The 14,637-nt window shown below is 34.7% G+C and overlaps 1 protein-coding gene across 3 annotated transcripts; it reads right to left on the bottom strand.

Moving 5' to 3' along the window:
• Window positions 1–541: 541 nt before the first annotated feature.
• On the bottom strand, window positions 542–11,017 carry LOC123534679 (uncharacterized). Of its 3 annotated transcripts, XM_045317024.2 has the most exons (8): window positions 10,938–11,017; window positions 9,679–9,858; window positions 9,115–9,254; window positions 8,514–8,810; window positions 8,113–8,152; window positions 7,555–7,845; window positions 1,095–2,155; window positions 542–679 (listed from the first exon to the last, which is right to left on the bottom strand). In XM_045317024.2, exons 2-8 carry the CDS (start codon window positions 9,830–9,832, stop codon window positions 656–658), a joined length of 2,007 nt encoding a protein of 668 aa, XP_045172959.2. In that variant the 5' UTR covers window positions 9,833–9,858; window positions 10,938–11,017; the 3' UTR covers window positions 542–655. The 3 variants fall into 3 exon arrangements, with proteins under 3 accessions (XP_045172959.2, XP_053375468.1, XP_053375469.1); XM_053519493.1 differs by lacking the exon at window positions 10,938–11,017 and having other exon boundaries at window positions 9,679–10,012; XM_053519494.1 differs by lacking the exons at window positions 9,115–9,254; window positions 10,938–11,017 and having other exon boundaries at window positions 9,679–9,814.
• Window positions 11,018–14,637: the final 3,620 nt, after the last annotated feature.

Raw genomic sequence — 14,637 nt, 5'->3', positions numbered from 1 at the left:
TTTTCATCAATACTTTTACTAAGTTCAGCTTTGATTTCTGATGCTTGTTTAGCTACTTCTTGTGTGATTTCTTCATCAGTGACTTTAAGCTTTTCCTCAACGAGCGACAGTAGTGAAGCGGATTCGTCACTTATTGACATACTCATAGATATGGCGGAGTCGCTCCTGGATGTTCCCGCATATCTAGATAACGATAACTGAGGGGAGGAACATCTAAATGTAACACGAGGAGCTTGAAGACGATCGGGAGATGGCGAAGATGGAACGAGTTCTTTGCTAAATGTCTTGAAAGTTGATTCTGGAGGTAGACCTAATGCTTCAAAGACATCTTGTATTGGGGTAACAATATATCTTCCATCACCCATCCCACCTTCTAGTAAACCTATGACAATTAACTCTTCATTTTCTTCAATAAATACTAAAGCTCCTGAATCACCTTCCTCAGCAAAATGGCCTTCACCCGCAGAAAGTATTTCGATCTGATTCTGAAGAAGAAATCCAAGACCTTGGTGTTGTCCGACTGGGTGCGAGGTTCGCACTGCACCGCACTGCAAACGGAAGACACCGCGTGTTATCGCTGTGCAGCAGCCGTATTTGATAACCACTGAACCTTTCTTCAACCTTTCTCGATCACAGAGTTTGCCAGTGTAGTAATTCATTGGTCTGTCTGTTGAAATCCCTGATAAAGACGCAAATGCGATAAAATTCATATAGTATATCAATTTAACAGACTGATTATGGAAACTTATTTCGTGATAAGATTTATCTTTATATAAATTAGATATATTGTCTAGAAGATTGCTGTTTCATATTATCTCAAACCTCTGGACTTTGTGTTCTCCGTAGCCGACTGCGTAAGTTCGCCGTTTACCGATTTGGGTTCGAATCCTCGCTTGGTTGAAGAATTCTCCAAGTGAGCAAGCGTCAAGCTGGCTTACGGAAGATTGGTACTTTACTAAGGTGTCCACCCATGCCTGAAACAATGTCCAGAGGGGCATCTGGGGTCTTTTTCCACCATAAAAAGCTGCAAAGTCGCCATATGACCTGCATTTTGTAGATATAAACTTAAACAAAACAAAATCACTGGAACATACCTGTCTGGTCACTTTTTTCTGTGTCTGGCAAAAATACCCATCAACTGGATCACGAGAATCAATCTTTATAAGTGCAACGTCGACACCTGCCTTGCCGAAACCACCTTGGTTGTAAATTGCGCAAACAAGATGTCCAAATAGAGGCGAGCCAAAGCAACAGGGTTGGAATACTTCTTTAGGCTGATCATTTCCTGTCCAGTGTCTGACCCCATTTTGACAATGCTGAAAATTATTAAGGTCATCGCAGAGGACATGCGCACATGTTATGCAGCACAAGCCATAGTGTGGGTGTTCTGGAAATCCACCGAGTGTGCCTGCGGAACAATTTCTAAGTTGATCGATTTTGCTGTTTCTTATTGCACAACCCATTCGTAAATTTTCATGATATTCATTTGGTCGTCCACCGAGGAATAATTTGAAGACAGCTTCTCGCACATCGACAAAGTACTGTCCTATTTGTTCAGGAAACGGTTCCTCCTTGAGCGGTATAAGACCCTTTACATGAGTATACAAAACTACTGTTGGTTTATTTTGTATAGTTCTTGCACTTGTATTGAAACCTTTAGATGTTTTACAACTAGCTGACACCATTGTCAAATTGCTATGAACACCCATTAATGATACTGAGTTTTCACTGACACAGTTGGTCAGATCTGCCAAGTCTTCCGCAGCTAGGTCAGTATCGTACTCAAGTTTGTTGATCTCTGAGCTCTCCGAACTGCAATTAAACGCTTCTCTTTCGTATGTTATGTACACATCTCCGAGACCTAAATCATTCTGATTTTCTTTAATTACAACAAAAATGATTTTATTTTTGTCTGTATCAGCACATAACTTACTGTACTCATAAGCTGGCCAAATATCTATGATACTTTCGGATGACTTTTCTCTCATATACGAGCAAATCGAAGAACATATAGCCGATACTATCGGTGAAGTTCTTCCAAACACAATACACGCTTTGTCAAGCAATTCTTGATCAGGCAATTTTCTTTCTTTCAGCAAATCCTCTGCCATCTGCTTATCACCGTCGTTGACACAGAGAAGCCAATCAGTAGGCTCTGAAAGAAAATAACAAAACAGCGGTTAAAAGTAAAAGTTTGATTGTTTCATTTTTCACATATAATATCGTTTTCGATAGCATGTTCTTTCCCCGACATTTCATAGTCGGATAAAATTTGATATTTGCATTTTCGAAACATATGTAAGTACATGTATCTACTTTAACTACACATTCTTTGATACTTCAATATAACTTTTTCGTTACGTTTCTGGAAAATTGATAGTTCATTCATAATGCCCAGAAACTAGAATTACTTAGATAATAATTGAACACGGAATAAAAAACAATTGAAAAACTCCTAAACATTACACAAAATTGAAAGCTTTTGGAATCAATTGTCTTATTACCCTGGACTCAAAGAATAATGACGGCTGAATACAGAATTATTATACTGGCCTCAAAGCAAGCAGTTAGTTTTCAATCTGTGCTAAAGAACCGGCCACTTTCTTTTCCGCACAAATACATAAAACTGCCATATAATATTATATATTCATAAGAATATTTTGTATGTTTGATGTTACCATATTTATTTTGTCATTGATATATGCGGCTTGGTGTTGGGGTAACTATTAGTAATTTGACTCTCCTAATAACTTCTTGAAATAAGTATTTTACCTTATCCATATTCAGGGTTTCGGGTAATTACTTAGAAAACTTAAATATCGATGGGGAAATAGTGAACACCAGCATTTGTGAATATGTCAAAACTGCTGTGAAAACTTAATATTCCCTACTAACTGTCGAACATATTTTAGACTTCTCAAATGAGGTTATACATTATTACCAGTGTCTGCACCAAACACTTATCTAAGGGCATATATCGACTAGTATTACGTTTCTGTTGCTTACATTACTGTCTGCCATTCTTTTATTACTGAGAAATCCGAGTTTCCTAACCTCACTCTATTAGTCTAGTCCAGATTTCAATAAATGTGAGAGGTACAGGCATTTTGTTAGTATTTGATCCCATATACTTTTTTAGTATAATTTGGGTATGCTGAATTCAAAAATATATGTTGGCCATCTGACAAATGATTTTTTGTAGGTCAAAATGGCGGAAAACAGGATGGCCGCCGAATTAAGATATTTCTAATAGAAATATGTAATAGTATAACAACTATCCCAAAATATGTGGGATTCTTTATCAAAGTTATGTGTAACATAGTAACAGATTAAATTTACAACACTTTTTTCAAAAATAAAGAACTTTTAATCCAAATGTGTGCTGCGTTAGGAGAAAAAATCATTTAAAAAACCCACTCTAACTTGACTATTTCGCCAAAAAGATGATTATTAAATAATTTATGTTGGTTATAATTGCAAAACTATTGCTGAATACAGTACACTTATTTTATGTTTGGAATCACTTTACAGGACAGAAGCTAAATCCATAAACTGTTTATCATATAATTGTTTCAAAATAATATAGATTGAAATATTTGCTTTATTTCATGTTAATTTACTGCCTCGAGTTCATATAGCTGGTAATGCTTTTACCTCATATACATCATCTATATCTGTGCATAAGAGCCCAGTCTTTTTACATTCACATCTGAGGGCCCTACATCCAGATGTACACTTGCAAGCAATGAACTCAATACAAGCTTGAGGAATTGGATCACGGGTAATAAGAACTAGCTTTAGTGTGTCATCTGCCACTTTCCATCCCATGTCGGAAGGCGCAGGCAGGTCTGCATTGAAAACAGTTGATTGGTTCCATACCAGGGCTTGATAATGAGCTCTTCTAATGTGAAATGAGCAAGCATCACTGGTTGGGGGTATGTGTTGAGGATTTGTAGACCTGCCAAACATAACATTTTGAGCACTGTCAGTACTTACAGCATCTTGGCCATACATTTTGCAAATAAGATATTCACCGTTTTTCATTACTTCGTCACACAGTTGTCCATAACCAAGACCTTCTATCAGTTTTGCACTGGCTGTAAACACTTTAAATACAGATCCTTAGAGATTCCACAGAAATTTGATGTTGTGTCTCAGCCAGTGAGTGCATGAAAGGCAAGTAGATTTCTACGCAACTCTTATTGAGGATTTATTTAACACTGTGTTGACATGAATGTATTTTCGTTTTTTCACTGTTCCAGCCATCATCCATACTGTTGCATTTATTTCTTGCAAGTGGCATAGTAAGAGCAAATACGTCAATATCTCTGGCAGAAACAACAACAGTGACACAATTCGATCGTTTACTGCAGTGAACAGAATGGAGAATGATTCTTGTGTCAGCTTCCTTGCGTTTAGCCTTTAATTCATCCAAATTAAGTTCAATGACAGTGTTTTCAACATTTTCTTCATCTAAAAGCCGACGCCAACAACCATCGTCTTTTCTGTAGGCAATTGCATGATCAGTTTCTGATAAAAATCTACTACGTCAATTTTATTTGCTGGAAGAGCCAAAAAGTTACACCAGATTTCAAATAATTCATTGATATTTGCAAACCACCCATTCTGGGGCACTGCCCATTTCAAATCCACAAGCTTAAAGTAAAGAGCCTGGTCAACAGTTATAATTGAATGCGACTGTCCCAGTCTTTCTGATATATGCATACACTTCTGAACAACAGTGTTTAATGTGTCGATATCTCATTCTCAGTAAGATTCAGCGGAATAACAGTTTCAGGATCCATTGATTCCAGGTTTTGTTTTTCAGCTTAAGATGTGTCTACAATTAGTATGTCTCTGTAGCTCAATGTGTGTCCTGCTCTATGAAATAGGTTAACTAAATGTTTTAACCTAGTCATCTAGTGCTTATGTACTTGCATGTCCTATGTGTTTAGGGGTCCATTTTTTAACATCACTCTACTCCATAAACAAATATCTTGTGCTACACTTAATAATTTTGTTTACCTATCAGATTCAGTATCTTTATAGTCAAATTCTTCATCCAGAAGCTCTTGGCAACCATATGTTGAATTCAGAAACATGAACAGACGTACACTCCGGAACACAATTTACTGAATCATTTTCAGTCACACTCAGTCCAGAATGTCCTTCCAGAGAGAACATATCAGCCCTTAATTTTAGTGCTACGTGTTCAATTGACAAGAAGTCGTCACTGGAGTTATATTTCTGTATTGTCAGCCGTTCATCACTTTTACCAGTAGCAGTATAATGGGCATCTCTAAGCATTGGCGCAGCACATTCATATGGAACAAGGAGTATTCCTTTGATCAGAAGATATATGTAGTGGAGTTACAAACTAAAATTGGTTTCTCAGTTTACATTGTAGGGCTTCTTTGAAAGATAATATTCTAGAATTAAATGAATGACAAAGAATTGTTGAAGAAGTCTCTTCAGTACGTATGCGGTAGCTGTTCCAACTGTCTGAAAGCTGCAGTATTTGCGATTTCATTGCAGCATACCCACGTTCATGTAAAAGAAAGATCATGGCAAGATCTGTATTTGAGTTGTCCGACTTGGTTTTGCGAACTCCGTATTTAAAAGAATTTAAACATTTTTATGATATTTGCCCTCCGTTGCCATCAGAGAGTCATAATTGCATTGTGTTGTCAATTTTAGCATCCTTAAAAATACTATCAGTGACTAGTTATGTTAAAGAGGTTTTTTTATGTTTTTTTGTCTTGACAGAACATACACAGTTCTTAATTTAGTAGGAGTATATGATAAGTTTGATGAGGATACAGCTTAATCTTATGTTTTTTCTATATTAAACTTAGCTTTGACTGAATAGTATGTATTAGTTCTTGTGGACAAAATTAGAACAACACTTTCTATGGCAACGTATTTTGTCATTTTTATCTATTTTTTCAATTCTACTAAGGCTTCATATTTAGAAAAAATCTCAAAACAAATCTTGATTCAGCACACTCTTTTGGAGATGTTATGCGTTGAGGCTCTTTAGTTTAAAGTTTTGTCAGATTTTGCCTCCTGACAAATGATGCACTTTTCTGTGCTATCTTGAAATGGTATCTTGAGATGCAAAGTCTTGTCCATTCTTACTTTGGAATATTTTAACACCTATTAAACAAAATAATATTTATTACTCATCATTCACAAGCAATTATAGTATATAAAAAGCTAGCATTAACAGATTCTTATAAATGAACTTATCACAGATACTAAAAGTTAAAATAAATACAATTTCACCAAAATCTTAAAATACAACGAAGAGTATAAAGCGAAGCATCTCTAAAAAAAGTTTAGAAATAAAATATACATGTAGATTTGGCCTACCTGTAAAAAAGCCTTCGAAAAGTCCTGATTCCATGAAGTATTCTTGACATCTCTAAAACCTTAATGATCATGAAAGAGTGTGTTCTTGTCAGAGTTAATGTACATTAAACAACAGGTAAAACACTCCAAAGAGTTTAGATAAGGACTTTAAAAACATGATTTGACTCGAATTGTTATTGTGATAGAGACCTGGATTGTTTATACTAATTAAGTTTACATTAGCCTTAATTTTAATCCCGGTCACACTTAATTTTCATCAATTATTATGATGCTAAGGTATTAAAAAGTTGATTATCAAATAAAATGATCTTACCAGGATAAAATACGTTCTACATGGTATTCTGTTCATTACAAATAATGTCATGTTAATCAAGTTTTAACTCCCCCATTGTTTATTTTTTCTTAAATGACTATTTTAAAACTGCAAATCTGCAAATCCATTTCATCAAAATATCTTCTTTTTTTTGACATAAAATTCCAGCGGCAGTTTTCAATCTTAATATTTAGTCTCATTTTTCTATTCTATAAATAATGTTGGATATTTTTTTTAATTGTCTTCAAATTCCCCTTTTTGAACCCCGTAAAGTTCACATTTTTAACTTGTGATATATTTTATTGATAAATATTTACTCAATTATACTAATAACATAAAATAATTTGTTGAAACATATCTAAAGATAAAGATTTGTATTATAAAGTAATATCGATAGAATTTTTTTTGTTAAAAACAGTGGTCATTTTTGCCCCCATTTTATACCCTTTCAGAGGCATTTGCCAGATGGCCAACATATATTTTTGGATTCAGCATACCCAAAATATGTTAAAAAAGTATGTTGGACCAAATACTAACAAAATGCTTGTAACTTCTTAAATAAGCTTATATCTGCAAAATCGGACTAGACTATATGACTAGTTTTAAGTCATCACCGTATCATTGCAGTTTTTCCATACAATTTCCTCAGTCTTAGACTTATTCATAAATTATCAAAGTCATTTATGGTTGAAGAAAAATAATTCGTTTCATTGTTTTATTTTTATTTCTGAAAACCATAATTTCCGGTATGACTCCCTGTCAAGGGAACGGTCGCTTCATCCTGAATGCTCGCTAGAATATTAATCATTGATATTTTTCAATAAAGTACTAATATAATTTGCAACTGGATTAAGAGCTAACAGAAATACCTATTTTCCAAGGCAGAACGGTTTTGTTTCCAGTATGTTGTATAAACGTGGTCGTTTCAAAGAATTTATCACTGGTAATATCATTCATGTCCTCCTTTGCTGTTACAAATTCGCCTCCCATTTTTCTGTTTGAGAAAACACGTGCTCCCTTGCGATTATAGCTTTTAGATCTGTCATCTGTTTCTGCGAACACTTGATTTGTTTCTACATCTGTTAGATCCGGATATTCAATTTCTTCTTGAGAGAGTGTGAATTCTTGTGTTGAATTTCGGTGAAATGGCTTGTTTTCATCTGTAAAGTGTATGCGGAGTTAGACACGGCTAGATTATGGACTTAAAATCAGATTTCATAGTCACATATTTTATTATTATCAGAACAACTGATAAATAATGAAAAGAACTGATGCGCATTTCACTATTTTTGTTATCATATCGTTCTTTTATAAAATAGAAACGTTTCTTCATACTTCCGTCCGTCTAGCTCATTCGTACAAAATGATGATCGATAGATATATAATTTTGTACATGTATATCATTATTTTTGCTTTGTAGTACTTACCACTAGTCATATTGAAAGGAACAGCTGGAACTATGTCCGTCTGAAAGAACAAAAGTATGGTTGCTTCTAACCATATTCAAAAGTGTAAATCACAAAATGTATTTACGAAGTAATTGAAAACTTTTTATTATTGTAGAACTAGAACAGGAAAAAATGACAAAGAAATGTTTGGGTGTCATTGTATTCAGTTATTGTGTCATTTAACATTATTCTTGTACATAATGGTTTCATTTTTCATTCTACTGGAGTTTAACACAGATTTGAAAAAAAAATGTTTTAATGTCTACTTTTTAGACTCTAAAACTATAAATCATTTGTTTCGCGACTTGTCTTTTAATGAATCGTGTTGATGCGTGAATTTGTTTGTTCATTAATCTTTTAATTCAACTTTTATTTTCTACCTGAGTTTCATCATCTTTTGATTCTCCAATGTCATTTTCTGTGATTTTGGAACAGGTTTCGTCAACTCTTTCAACAACCTCACGGAGTTGTCTTACACTCTGGTTTAACTGAGACATGGTATAGTCCATTTGATTCTCCGTTTCATCAAATCGCCCTTGTATTCGTGTATCCATTACAGCAAGCGTGTCTTGAATTCTTTTTATAACTTTGACCATAAATCCCATTTTCTGAGCATCAGAACATTGTATAGCTCCGACGGCATAAGCAATATGTTCATCTGTCATCAAGCCCAACCCCTGTTTTACAAACAGAAGTAATTAAAGAGCAAAACAATATAAAGAAAATGTTCAGATCCTTTTAATAAATTATTATATCATCGTTTTGTTGTTATGCCTACTTTCGTGTAGTTTTCATTAATAGGATGAAAACCCAAGACAATAGACTATTAAATAACATCTTAATTAAGTCCAATATTTTTGTGAATCATTTTTGAAAAGACTTAATCTTTTATATTCGTAATGCAAATTAATTTTAAAATGTTATATGACTTTTTAATGATAGTTTGACGTTACTGGTACACAATTTTATCAGTATCCAAACCTGCTCTGGCGGCGGACGGCAAACTACAGCTATGTCATCTCCTTGATCAAAGCTGTCCCCATCGTTTTCCTCACTAATTTCAATGTGAAATCTTCGCTCTGATGTAGTTCGTTGGTCTTTGTCGCCGACTGCTTCAGTATCTAATTGCATTGGTAGTAATTAGTTATGTTATTAAAATTGTTATATCATTACATAATTTGTTATTTGTGTGTGGTGTGCATTTCCATCACTGCAACAAGAGATTCGAAACAGACCACAACTTTGCTTTTATTTGTCTCTAAAGTAATATGTGTGTTATTATAGAAGGATGCAAACTATTGTTAATTCTTTTCATCATAATGTGCGAATACTTTCTGTCGATGGTTAACGCTCTTGTTCTGACGTAAAAGCCGTATAAATTGTATGATAGTCCTTAGTGTGTTAGAAAAATAAAAAGACACGTAGTAAGAAGTGTTCCATACAGAAAGAAACGTTTTGTTTAAACGTTTTCATTGAAGTCATTACACAGTCTTTGGTCCACTATTATAGTAATGAAATATAAGAGGCGAGTACAATTTTTCAAACCTTTTCTGGAGTACAATATGCAAGGTAAGCTAATGTTGTGTAAGTGTTGTTTTTCTTGATTTCTATTTCCTCTGTAATTGTTGTTCATTACATCGGTACCTGTCCCGTCGTCATTTCCACTTTCATTCATATCTTCATCTTCGTTAGTCCACATTTTTAACTTTTATCACTGTAAAATAACTGAAACAAAAACTGTAAAATTATCACGAAAATAGAAATTAAAAGTTTTACTATGCTATAGTACTTATCGCTTGTCTGTTATACGAAATATTCTATCAGGCTAAAGAACATATAATAAAACCACATCTAATAGGACACAACTAAATTGCCATGTCCATATAACGTTGTGACAAAGCCTCACTTTGGATGAGATTTCAATATCGAAATTAAAGATACATTCACTTTATGTCACACACTGATTAAAAATTTACAGAAGTGAGTATCCGTGATTGGGTCATCATGTTAAATTTCATTCCTGCAGGCCCTAATTCATTTTCTTATTAATAAAGAGGACTGAAATTATGTGTTATCATTGCAAATCATCACAATTTGTTTGTCACAGCGTCAAACTTCACTGCGGCAGCCATACAAAACAGGCAAATATTCGGTGGACGTTGTCAAGAATGTAGATAATAAACACTGATATAGTGTTAAAATTGAAATTCAAACAGTGATTTTCTCGAGCCATTGTTGTTTAGATGCATATCATTACAAATGTATATCACTCGGGCTGCGCATCTGAACTCCAAACAATGATTTTATTCAATATGGGATCTATAATTTCTGAATTATTTAACAAATTACGGTTACAAGTAAAATATTATCGATGTTTGTTAATAAAACGTGCTTTGTAAGATTACTTAATGCTGAAATATAGCAGGGCAGTGCAGTGCATTTCATTATTTCAAAATAAAGTTTAGGAGCCTCATTGGCCAACAGTGTCGGTGGGATGTTAAACCCGACAAAAACAAAAAAGAACAGTGTTCATGGTAATATCATAATGTTATAATATTTGATATGAACTAATACATTTTTCATTCAAACACTTTATATCGTCTAATGACAGCTTTAAAAGATATGTTGCATATGACATACATGTCAGCACTTATCTCTGGGGTTTTGACATATCTACCAAAAACATCGAAATCGAAAATAAATATCTAAATGTTGAGAAGACGATAGACTACATGCTATGTCAAGCTACATGCTTGTTTTCTTAAGAAGAAAAAAATTAATATTATCAACAAACGTTGACTTACCAGTATGATTTTCGCCTGAGATTAGCGTGAAGGAAAATTTCATGATATATAGTCTTGTAACTTCCTCGTTTGTTTGATATTATATAAATACCATATGGCAGCGTGTGTGACATTGATATTGTCAAAACGAGGGCAGAATGTCACCCGAGGCGATAGCCGAGTGGTGACATTCTGTTCCGAGGGTTGACAATATCAATGTCACACACGCTGCCATATGGTATTTATTTTATTATACCGAACAAAACTAAACACATAAAAAAGTTTTAAAAATGTTTCTGGTTCATTTAATTCAACAGTTTCATCTTTAGCGTGGTAATCAGTTGTGTACACACTGAATAGCGACGTCATTACAATATGACACTGTGTACAAGGGACGCAATCATATGGCTAAAAACCTGAAGCAGTTATTTGCCTTTATATGACATTCAAAATATCAGCGCGGTCACATGACCTGACAGTCACTTTCGCTTGGTCACGTGTCAAAAAGACTGAAAATGTTTCTGATAGTCAAAATATCTCCTTTTCGGGTAATGGGATTTTACCATTGTAGACAAAAGTGAGGCATAATAAATGCATTTAGCAGTAAAACAAATGTATAAACACAATTTAAGTTAAATTATTCTTTAGCCGTAATGAAAGTAATCCCTTAAGCATTTAACGTCTGCTAAAGTGACAGTTATTGAATACAACAAATTGGGAGGGAAAAAAACACTTCGAGTTCCAGGGGCTTACTCAGATTTATAAATAACCTATATTACGCAGTGTGTCAACTGCGCATGTGTGATATGCAATCGATATTCCACAAGCGCCAGGTGCCAGCACCCTAAAGTGCACGTGCCCCTAACCGTATGTTATGCATTGTAACTCATAAAAAAGCTGAAACGTCAACAAATCTCTCGTTTGAAAATTACCAAATTTTCCCCTGTTACTTTTTTCAAAAACAAATTAAGTTAAAATAAATACATCTAACAGGAGTAATTTCGAGAGATTTGTGTGCTTTTCAAGCCGAGTTACAGTGCATGACATGGTACGGCATATGTCGGCGCTCGTGCACTCTGCAGTGCAGGAGCTGGCTCTTGTAATTAAATCATCATTATATGAACTGCAAAACATTAGTGTTTTTACATGAAATAAACGGTAGCTTAAGAATATTATCAACTTAGAATACATAAAGCAGTAAGTGTGCTTCGTACACACAAGCAATAAGTGTGTTTTGTAAAATCAACCGCCATATACTAAATGGTTGAGCAGAATATTGGAACTAATGGGGTGGAGCGGAGTGGAGTGGAATGGAAGTATGGAGTTGAGTGGAGTCTTGGAATGATATTAAATGCATTGTTATGGTAAAGCATGTGCAAAGTTGTTACCAAATGGGCCATCAATTGTTATAAGACCTTAGGGTAGAATTAGTATTTAGTATCAGTGGCTGCAGAGGACATATTAACCTGAAACTGATTAATTTGATTAAACGTCTATTTCTATACAAAGACATATTCAATGGCGTTGTACATAATAATAATAATACATTATTTAAACAAACAGTCATGACCGCACCCTATCTCTTGAGGCCATTTTACCCGAAGTTATTGCCGAATACCAGTACTTAAAGCCTTACATGATATGCCCAGACGGGCTGCATATAAAGATTTAATCCCCCTGGTTAATTGTGCCATCACTTATTATTCAAAAAAAAGAGAAATACTACACACTACCCTACCCATAGAGCATGTATCAGCAAGAACATTTAATTTAACAAACCTTGAAAATATAAATGTTGAAATGTAAAAACCTTTTACAAAAAATTAAAAACTATCGCCTGCTGTTATCGCATATAAAACAATTACCGAAAAAAAATTAAAACAATGCCACGAAATCTCTGCAATACAGTGTCTTAAGAATTTTTTAATGTATCAAGTGATTTACTTTTGCGTAGTTCTAACGTCAGTACATTTCACACTGAGTTTTTGGAACAATAGTACAGAAACTTATATCATTAAATGTGTTGCTCTTAATTGTTGTACGGAACAACATAACGACATTTAGAATTTTCTGACGATCTCAAACCTTTTCTTCTAGGAATATACGCTGTAAGCAATTCTGTTAAATACATAGGTGCTCTGCCAATGTGACAGCTACACATGAAAGAAAGTATCTTTAACTCAATCCTTGCTTTCACGGGCAACCAATGTAAGTCATACAATGCTTGTTTGGAACTGTCAAATTTCCTTCTGTTAAAGACAAGTTTTGCGCATATGATTTGAATACGTTGCATCTTATATACCTCACCGTTAGCTACACCATACAGTATGACATTGCAGTAATCCAGATGTGAAATAACTAGAGACAAAACCAACATTTCAGCGGCTGCTTTTGTTAAATATTTTCGGATGTTCTTATTTCCTATGTAATTCAACATGACTGTACGACATTTGTGATTTACATGATCTTTAAAGTTCAAGGTTCAAGAAATGCACCAAGACATCTAATTGTGATTTCATGTTTGATATCATCATCAGTTTGTAAAAAATACATTTGTTCAATTGAGGTCTGCTACCAAACATAATAAATCCAGTTTTTGAAGTGTTCATTTTCAGTCTGTTCCTATGCATCCAGTCATTGATTATAACTGCGCACCGTTCGGGGTCTCCGATCGCTTGTGAATTTACGGAAACATGTGGGACGAAAGCTTTTATTTGCTATGTGATTATCAGCAAAACCGTAGACTGATATTGATTTGGAAATAGCATCAAAGAAAGTTCCAGCATAGATCAGATATAGCCACGGACCAAGGCAACTGCCTTGAAGCACACTGCATTCAAGATGGCGGTCTGATGAATATGCATTGTAAATTGATATTAGTCTTACATGTACGAGGCCTTAAGTAGGAGTCTACCCATTGAAAAGCTGTTTCACAGACACCATACTTTGCTTTTAGGACATTAGCAGAATGTCATGGCCGACAGTGTCAAATGCCGCACTTCATAATTAAATCAATTGTAATAAGGGCCGTGACTTCCTGTTTCTCTATACCACTTAGAAAATCATTAACCAACCGAAGCAGCGCAGATTCACATGAGTGATATTTCCTATATGCAGACTGGTTTGCGATTTTTATGTTTTGTTTAATCTGTAAAGAACAGCTTTCTCAATAAGTTTTGACAGAAATGATAAATTACTCACAGGGCTTTAGTTCAAGGCCTGCTTTTTTAGCAAAGATCTAACAACTGCTTGTTTGTATTTCACAGGAAAGAGCGTGGCTGATAATGGTGGAATTTCTTAGTTAGATGGATGAGATAGCATTTCATGAGAATTGCAACTAGATCGTTTGTAATTTTATACTTGGGAGAATATGAGCCGGAAATCTAGCCTGTGCAATATTAATAAGACTTTGTACTAGAAGATCTATATAGCATTTCTGAGACACTAGATAATGTGCGGAACATCAATTAATGTTAAGAAATCCTTCAGGTACGAGACCACACAGATTTGGACCAGTCTGCCAAACCATGTTAGACAACTACAAAGAATTCAGCAGACTGATCCGGGTCTGGAGTGGTCCAGTCTGTAAGTGTGTAATGTGTTCATAGTTTCGGCTCTCTGTTTGCTTTATGTTTTCGTGATTTCAGGTTTTTATGCCCCCGCATCTATGTTCGGGGCATATAGCGTTGCTGCTGTCAGTTTGTCCGTCTGTACGTCCAAA

This window comes from Mercenaria mercenaria, chromosome 12, assembly GCF_021730395.1.
Source record: "Mercenaria mercenaria strain notata chromosome 12, MADL_Memer_1, whole genome shotgun sequence".
NCBI classification, from domain to species: Eukaryota; Metazoa; Mollusca; class Bivalvia; order Venerida; family Veneridae; genus Mercenaria; species Mercenaria mercenaria.
Note: the sequence above shows the minus strand (reverse complement) of the source record. Positions and strands in the feature narration are given on the sequence as shown.

Bases quoted from the DNA above. Each gene is read 5' to 3' on its own strand.
- LOC123534679 (XM_045317024.2), bottom strand. From the start codon at position 9,832: ATGTGGACTAACGAAGATGAAGATATGAATGAAAGTGGAAATGACGAC. The intron at 8,811-9,114 runs GTTTGGATACTG...TTTGTAAAACAG, and splicing joins GCCGTCCGCCGCCAGAGCAG to GGGTTGGGCTTGATGACAGA. The intron at 680-1,094 runs GTATGTTCCAGT...CGTCTTTATCAG, and splicing joins AGAAAAAAGTGACCAGACAG to GGATTTCAACAGACAGACCA.